The sequence below is a fragment of the Notothenia rossii genome (genome assembly GCF_949606895.1).
Source record: "Notothenia rossii genome assembly, chromosome: 10".
Taxonomy (NCBI): domain Eukaryota; kingdom Metazoa; phylum Chordata; class Actinopteri; order Perciformes; family Nototheniidae; genus Notothenia; species Notothenia rossii.
The window spans coordinates 13,612,406-13,621,223 of NC_136908.1; the positions used below are offsets into that span (position 1 = coordinate 13,612,406).

The following is an 8,818-nucleotide window of genomic DNA, read 5'->3' on the forward strand; positions in this document are numbered from 1 at the left end:
CATTGGATCATTTCTGTTTATTTGAGTCAAGTGGCGGATTCTGGTTGAGTACAGATTTTGCTGTAATTTATTTATAATAAAATGGATACAAACAATTATGAAATAACATAATGTTGATTTGTTTACATTTAGATTGTTGGATCTCTATGCTGATGTGCTTTGGCGAAACGGCATCACGCACATTTTTCATCTTTGCATTGACTTTGTAATCGTGTGTAAAATCACTTGTGATCTACGATAATACTTTATTGGTCAGATCGAGTCTGAAATTTGACTTGCGTCATAGCAGCTCCATGTGTAACATCAACATAGACAACTGTCAAGATACAATACATGAAAAACAAACATTTAAGATAACGGCACAATCACTGAGAGAAAACATTTTCAAAGACCCTTTAGCGTGCATTTGATCTGGGATTTAGCTCTGTATTTACTGTGAGGATTGACTGGTACACAAAGGAGTGCTTCAGTCTGACTTTATTGAATCGTGGGACCCTGTCTCTCCGATTAGATGGTAGCAGTTCATATTCACTCTGTAATGAGCTGTCTATTCTTAAATAAACTACATCTTTTTAATACATCGCTGTTCCTTATTCAGAAATTGAATCCAGTTATATCTGCATTCATTCAGTAGATGTCGGTGCAATCATTGATATGTTAGGTATTGTTTTTATGCTAAATAAATTGAGTGCAGACTATGCTGTGTGTACATTTTAATTATGCAGTGTATGACGTATATTTGTGTCATTTACACAAATATCCACAATTTCTCATTCTTACCAGCAGTCAATATAGGGAAACATCAGCCTCCTCTTGCCACTGGCGCTGCAGGCAGATTCACCGACAGCCCAGATACATGCCAAGAGACCCGCAACACTAAACAGCAGCAGGCGAGAAGAGATCCAGAGTTAGAGGACTCGAGCAGGGAACAGCAGAACCAACCAAGATCCAGCCCGAGGGCAGAACATGTGTCGACACACTCGCAAGCACTCGCAATGTTTTTAACAGGTAGGTGTTAAAGGTTGACCTGCGTTATTTGCTGTCTTTTATAAACAACATTAGTTGTGCCAAGTTTGGAAAGTACCGGGCCACAGAAGCTAGTCAATTTGAGTGGCAGTGTTACTTTGTTGAGCTTGGCGTCGGCCAATCTTCTGCAATCTTTTGGCATTTTTCTTTCTTGTTCTCTCATCCAAAATACAAGTTAGGGGCAATAAGGTTTTGAGCATCGGAGGCGGGGTCTCGTTCTTTCCTATGAGAGCTGCTCATTGGCACATGAGGACAAAATGGCCCAACTTTTATAGTTCATACTGGGTAGTTTATTTAGTTTAAACAAAATTATCCGCTGATTTACAGACGTCTCTTTCCCAATGTTAGTCGGAAATTGTAGTACCGCCGTTTAGACACAACGAATATTTTCTTCAGAGTCCGGCGCACTTCCTGGGGGCTTGGTTTTGAGGCTTAAGCAAATTTACTTGATCAAAACGTACTTGTAAGGAACACTGCGTGTAAGCTACAGTCTTGTATACATCTTTGAAATTGTTTTCCATCATCATTAAAGTCTTATTGTACTAATGTGTTGTTATGGTTGTCACAGGGGAAAGCAGTCATTTGTCCACCTACTTGAAGATACAGGGAACTGAGCGTGGTGGATCAATCATAGGTGGGTTCAACCTTGCACAGCAAACTTTTTTCACTTTTTTCCATTCAATTTAATTTGTCAAGAGCATACGATATGTTAAAGCCAGCGTGTCACCCCCAGGTCTGGGCTTTGTGTGGGAGTTTCAGGGGATTTCTGTGAGCCCGTTTTACCTGTGTGAGAGCTGCAAGGAAATTATCATCCACTATAAGATCTGTGAACACATGAGGAGCTATGATCACCAGTTACAATACATTGTGAGTGAAAAATGGATTCAAAATATCTTTAAGAAGAAAGTGTTGCCCCCACATTTTAATATGATATGCATGTGTTTTCAGTGGATGCAGCACCCAGACCTTCTACACTTCTGGGATCTTGATTTTATTCTTGAAGAGATGAAACAGGAAATCGTAGAGGGCATCGCCATGATGCTCTCTAAACGGGAGCCTCACTACAAGGTGGATGCACAGGTAACCAGTTCATGTTTCATGCATGTTATCTACATATCCATGCGGTAATACGGTCAAGATCCGGTGTAATTTATGATGGACAAGATATGTCACCATTGTGCTTCACTAGTCTAATGAAACAAGTTAATATACGAAGTGTTTGTCTTCTCTCACAAAGTGCATACTGCTGAGACCGAGGGCGTTTGAACATGTTAAGAGTCTTTCGTTCAGTGAAGGTAACAGAAACAGTCAATTTGCAACGTCTACAGAGTGTATGGTACATGGGCGTATGCTGTGTTAGGTATCAACTGTGCCTTTTGCTTTTTGCAGCTTTAAAACTGGTTGAAGACCTCAAGAAAAATCCTAAACTGGACTGGAAAACCAGCTTTACTGCACAACAAAAGAGTGAGTCCCATTAGCCAAGTTCAAGGTCTTTTATTTCTCTTTCACACAGCTTAACTAAAATGACAACCAATCAAAATGTTATATATGACTTTTGTCACCAGCTAACCAGAACCTGGTATAGCTTGAATAGTACTTGTAGGTTTTTCATGGTAAATATCTGTCTCTTGTACATTTTAAGGTGTTTATTCACATTTGCAGTTGCTTTAAAATGTTTGTAGCATTTATAAACATTTTTATGAATTTTAAATGTGACTATTCAAACATTAGTTATTCTTGTCTGAAATTGAATAGGGCTCTGATGCTGACAATAAAAAGTATTAAAGTTGATAAATCAATTTAGCGAAAATTAAGGCTATTAAAAAGTATTAAACAGCATTTTCCAAGGTATTAAGAAGGTCCACAGCAACGTCAACATGAAACACCCTTTAATTTACTGCAACGACATGTCGGGAAACCCCCTCAAGGCGGCCCCATGCGCTGTAAAATTCTGCTTCTTATTTTAAGTTTCGTTGCCTTGCTCCGTCTGGGGGGGGGGGGGGGGGGGGGGAAAAAAGAGTGTTTTGGGGTGCCACTGATGGTGATGAAGGCTGGTTCAAGGGGCCCACAGACTCTAGAATCGCCACTGTCGATGGGATCAAAGCTGTCCGGTCCCACATGCTAAGTAATAGCCAGAAAGCCGCGGCGTTTAAAGGCCCTGACACACCAGGCCAAAATCGACCGTTTTCGTTAGTCGGACGATGAAGCGTACCCTGTCGCCCAAACTCAATTTGGTGTGTCCCGCACCGTCGGCCGTGACACGCCTTATTTGGCCTTTCATGGGCTCATGGCCGCATGGCCGATGAATCTCATTTTGTCTCTCATAGTTGAGGTATACCTAGGATTAAAATTACAGGCTTCTCTCATCTTTTTAAGTGGGAGAACTTGCACAATTGGTGGCTGACTAAATACCTTTTTGCCCCACTGTATGTGAAGTGAGAGTAGGTGCACAACGCACCCAGGAACGAACGCTAGCTCCGGTCCTTTTCCCGTGGACTCGATGTCCTGACAGGCTCAAGTTTGTGCAACCTGCAAGCTCACAAGCTCACCATGATTACAAATGGTGAAATGCAATGTAAAATTACCGAAAAAATACCAGCTCACTAAATCACAACTGCTCAAACCAACTACAAACTACTACCGCGGATTGGGCAGAGAACGAGTCCGAGAAAGTTGTTCCCCCATGTGACGTAATATGACGCGTTTGACGTATGACGTTAAAAAAAAGTTTTTAGTAGCAGAGCTCAAAACGGCTCTTTTTCCTCTGAATTCATGCCCTTATGTCTTGTAAAACATATCAAATCGTGCTTTAACATTTTTAATTGTAATTTTCAGGCAAGGTTAAGCATAAATGTAGTAAAAAAAGAAAAAACCTGCAAGTTGCTCTTTAAAAATGCCAAAAGTATGTGAAACTGTATGTGAAACTGTGTATTAAACTGATGGGGGAGGGGGCCGTGTGTGTGTGTGTGTGTGTGTGTGTGTGTGTGTGTGTGTGTGTGTGTGTGTGTGTGTGTGTGTGTGTGTGTGTGTGTGTGTGTGTGTGTGTGTGTGTGTGTGTGTGTGTGTGTGTGTGTGTGTGTGTGTGTGTGTGTGTGTGTGTGTGTGTGTGTGTGTGTGTGTGTGTGTGTGTGTGTGTGTGTGTGTGTGTGTGTGTGTGTGTGTGTGTGTGTGTGTGTGTGTGTGTGTGTGTGTGTGTGTGTGTGTGTGTGTGTGTGTGTGTGTGTGTGTGTGTGTGTGTTCGGAGCAGTTCGTACCAGACACCAAATGTGTCTCAAACTTAAGAGACCGAGCTAACCAATCGGAGCACACAGGGAGAGGGGGGGCAGGAGCTCAAACAAGCCGTTTAGGGCAGAGAGTGAATACCGGTGAATACACATACTTTACAGAGGTGCTGTGTATGCGAAACCAATGTGAGTTTGGAAAATTGCTTGCACAGTATAAATCTATTTTAAAGGGGACCTATCATGCAAAATGCACTTTTGTACGTCTTTTATACATGAATATGTGTCCCCGATGTTCCAGAGAACTCACCAAGTGTCAGAAAATACAACTATACCAAATCCATACTATATTGTGTTGGAGATTTGGAGGATGTTTAAAACCAACCTTGTCTCCGCGTGTCGTTTGGTAAACTGGGTAAATTCGTAAAAAGGAAGGGATTAAGAAACAACAGAATGCAAGTGAAACAATAATCTTGTTTTAATGATACAAAGTAACAATACAAATACAAAGGAATCACGAAGCACTCTGCAGAGTACTCCGGGCTCAGGTTCTACCACGTGTGAGACAGGTCTCAGGAACGGCCAGTCAAAAACAAGAGCGCGAACCAAAGGAAAACAGTGTTTCATACTAAAAACACAGGAGGAGGTGTGTGCGTGCTTTCCCCCAGAGGTCATCTTATTGGGAGAGAACAACACATGGCCTGTCGCACCCAATCAGTGCGACACAGCAGAAGAAACCCGGAAACAAAAAGTCTCTTTCAGTTTGACGAAGACCAGACACCAAAAGGTGTCTGGTACGAACCTGCTCTAAACAACAAGTTTCCTTATCTTATTTCACATCTTGTAGCCAGCACACACACATCCCCTTTATGGCCCTTTGTCCCGGAGTCCATCTTCCCCCCTCAGGTTACCACACACAAGTTAAAAGTATGTTTTAAGATATAGTTGTTATAGTTGGCTAAATATACGTAATACATGTAAATCACTTTCATATCAATAATAACGAGGAACACATTACCTATGCTCTTAAGCAGTATTAGAGATGTTTTTCAAATAGTCAAACTTCACACAGGCCTAATATAGAGAACACACTCATCTGTCCTACAGCCCTTCCATTTGTTTGAGCTATTGTTCACATCTTTACTTCAAATAAAAGGTTTCACATTGTATATTTCCAGCTTCCTTTACACATACTGTCATTATTAATACAAAGTAATTAACCACACACATCTATTTAAAACAAGTAGATTTCCCTGATAATTGACATGCTGAAAATCTCAAGAAGAATGTTCCCTCCCCCAGCTCTCTCGTCCCCATCATAAAAGCTGCTTCCATTTCATATAGAGTAATAAAACATGTTTAAGCTAATTTCTCCACAATGTTTGTAGCCATTTAGTACCCGCACATGAAAGAATAAAAACGGAGGTATAGTTGAACAGTAATCATGCAGCACATATATTTACTGCAATGAAAACACACACATTTGCCCTAAGCATGTGTAACGCACCCTCTTCTTTTATGAGGGAAACATTCCAGAGTTTTGGAGCTATCCCCAAATTAGGATGTCCCCTGCTTGCATCCCTCTCTAAACACAAAGACTTCACCTCAATATATTGGAGAGGGAAAATATACTTTGTCCCTTCAAATTCAACACACATGAATATATATAAGGTGACATTAAAATGAATATACCAGATTTAACTTTCCTGCCATAACACGTTACTTTAATACTTCAAATAATTCAAATAATCCTTCAATTGTAAATGTGAGGTAAAGTGTGTCGCCAATGTAACCGGTTTAGAACTCAAAGTGGCGATGAGGTCTTAAAATATATGAAAAAGGTCTTAATAGGTATTAAATTTGACTTCAGGGTTCCTGCATATACCCTGCACCACCACTAAATATTTTTTTTAATAAGATTTCTTTATGCTTTTTTGTTTGTCTGTTAATTGTTAGAAGGTCCATTTAAATACAATCCCAAAGTGGCCTTTTTCATTATTTTCTCTAAGCTGTATAAGAACTAAGCTTTTTAAACTGTGTTCTCTTATTTCTTCTCCCATGTCTCCTTCTGTAGAAACAAGACAAGAAATAGAGGAATATCATTCCAAAAACACTGTTGGATATTTGGAGGTGGTCCAACAAAGAAGAGTCTCGAGTCCTCTGAATGTGAAAAGCAGTTCCCCGAATGCTGATTTTCTTGTCCCTCCCGCCTCATCTCTTAGTCCCCAAGTAAAGCCAGTACCCCCAGACTTTCAGCAACAGATGCCTATCACAGAATATCAAGTAAAAGAGGCTGAGGTGCATCTAGAATCCCAATCTTCCGCTATTGTTGGTCCTAAAACCAGTCAAACCCTGTTACTGTCTCCCACAGATAAATGCCCTCCAACCACAAAAAGACCAGCTGATGAACCAACTCTGGACAGATGTAGCACAAGTAACCCCCAACTCGAGGATCCTTTGCCAGAATATTACAAACCAACATGCAGTCAGCCCAGCTCAGAATCAGCCTCCGAGTCCTCTTTAGTCAACCCTGTTGCAACCCCCCCCCTCCAGTCTCCATTGGGCCAGGACGCAGGACCTGAATCTTATGAACTAGACGAACTCGCCGAGTACACGATGCATTTTGATCGCCTATTGGCTCTGGTGAGAAAGACTAAGTTAAAGGTTTCCCCTGGCAAATCCCCTCCTTCGAATAATGAGAATGCAACCTCCTGCACTTACGATTCATCTCAAAGGGTTGTGAAAAGCAGTTGGGATCAAAAGCATGTGCAGATAATATCTAACATGCCCCCAAAAGAAACAACAGGGGATTTAAAGCATGTTAATGTGACACAAGATCCAGCCGCCGCCTACTCATTTGAGGAGATGTCTCTAACGTCTGCAGCTCCTGTGGGCCATGAGAAGCAACTCGTCGCCCCTCATGCAAACTGGGCTCTCTCCGCAAACAACTCATCTATTATGGGCTTGACTTCAACGAGAGGCAACCTTTTAGGGGCTGAAGCCCAAACAGTCAGTACAGTGTTAGCTTTTGCCAGCGCTGTGGACCCAAGCGACCCACAACACCAGATAAATGTCAAAGATCAGAGAAACCCTAGTCTCTTCTGTGAATTCCCCAACGATAACCCAGAGACTGTCAGACCCAACCAACTGCCCATTAACACTATCATAACTGCCAGGACAAACGATCTGTTTATGAGCGGCTATAACCGAGAGGCGCTCACTGAGATGAACCAGACCCGGACTGCTCACACGCTAGATGCAGCTGCACCAATGCGCCCCAGCAAAGCTTCAGCAGGCCTATACGTCTTGAACGGACAGCAAGTGTTTATTTCTCCTGACGCTGTTGGAAGTTACACAACACCAGACCACATTCCTGCATACACAACAAGTGGGGTCTTCCCAAAGCAGGAAGCAGGATGCTTCAGTATGCAATCATTTGGACACATGTCAACAAGTCCTCTGCCCCCAGACTGGGTGATGCTGGGACGGCAGCAGCAGTGGCTCTTGCAGCAGCAGCAGCAGCAGCAGCAGCAGCAGCAGCAGCAGCAGCAGCAGCAGCAGCAGCAGCAGCAGCAGCAGCAGCAGCAGCAGCACTCCTCATGGACGATGGCTGCAGCTCCAGCCAACTATAGGATTGATCAAACACAGAGTTCTTCTCAGGTTTACATGCAACCTCCATTCAATCACTATCCTCCTGCAGCCGATAATGGAATCGTATCCCAGGGATCAGCTAACTCATTTATGGCCACTGGCACAGGGTTATTTACTCCAGGTCCCCATATGACCGATAACCCTCCTCAATGAAGACTACCTGTTAAACCATGTAAATACAAGGTATTTTTGCAGTACACCCGTTAAATACTGCTGATTGTATTAGATCTTTTTGTGAACACAAGGAAGTTTAGATACATGGCCTAAAAATCCCCAGTCTGATCTCTTTGTTACATTTCAAATAAGGTGTAAATTGTTCATTGCCATCTTGTTTTTTGATATATTTGTGTGTTTGGCAACAGGTTCAATAAACTGCCAGTTCATTTAAAACCTTTGCTTGCTTAATATGAAGGATACGTTTGTAAACATTTTCAGACAGGATATTAAGCTACTGTAGATATTTTTTGTTTTTACATTTTCAGCAGTGTACTTTGATTTATAATGTTTGTTTTAATAAAATTCCTTTAAATGCAGACTTTCTGTTGAACGTGAAATATTTGTTTATTTTTAAAAATGCGAAGATGGGGATAGTGAAAAACTGTCGCTCCAAAAACAAGGATTGGGTTAATATGAATGATATTGGATTCATTGTAAACTTCTGTCCATCAAATGTTGTGCCCGAGTCTATACCACATCTAAAGTTACAGATTGAATTGGTTATGAAGTCTCACAAATTGGTCACATTTTCTTTCCCACAACCAACATCTCTTAGTAGGACAATGTTTAAATGTACAGTTCCTCATCCGACTGCAACATTAAAGTTACTGATGACTCTTAACATTGCAATTCTTTAAAGTGCTGTATGAAATGTATCTCAGAGTCAACATAACCCCAAATATCCAGGGTATTTCGCAGCATTC

At 41.5% G+C, this 8,818-nt stretch overlaps 1 protein-coding gene across 5 annotated transcripts in view; it reads left to right on the forward strand.

Moving 5' to 3' along the window:
- Window positions 1-8,431, forward strand: part of LOC307021402 (uncharacterized protein) — a 32,838-nt gene extending 24,407 nt beyond the window's left edge. For 3 of the 5 annotated variants that reach the window (XM_079653495.1, XM_079653497.1, XM_079653498.1), the window contains 7 exons: window positions 784-1,008; window positions 1,595-1,660; window positions 1,760-1,893; window positions 1,975-2,106; window positions 2,264-2,321; window positions 2,416-2,490; window positions 6,322-8,431. In XM_079653495.1, the coding sequence (XP_079509621.1) occupies window positions 784-1,008; window positions 1,595-1,660; window positions 1,760-1,893; window positions 1,975-2,106; window positions 2,264-2,321; window positions 2,416-2,490; window positions 6,322-8,051 (2,420 nt within the window). In that variant the 3' untranslated portion in view covers window positions 8,052-8,431. The remainder of the gene's footprint in view (window positions 1-783; window positions 1,009-1,594; window positions 1,661-1,759; window positions 1,894-1,974; window positions 2,107-2,263; window positions 2,322-2,415; window positions 2,491-6,321) is intronic. The other 2 variants (XM_079653499.1, XM_079653496.1) reach the window with 2 other exon arrangements.
- The last annotated feature ends 387 nt before the right edge of the window (window positions 8,432-8,818 follow it).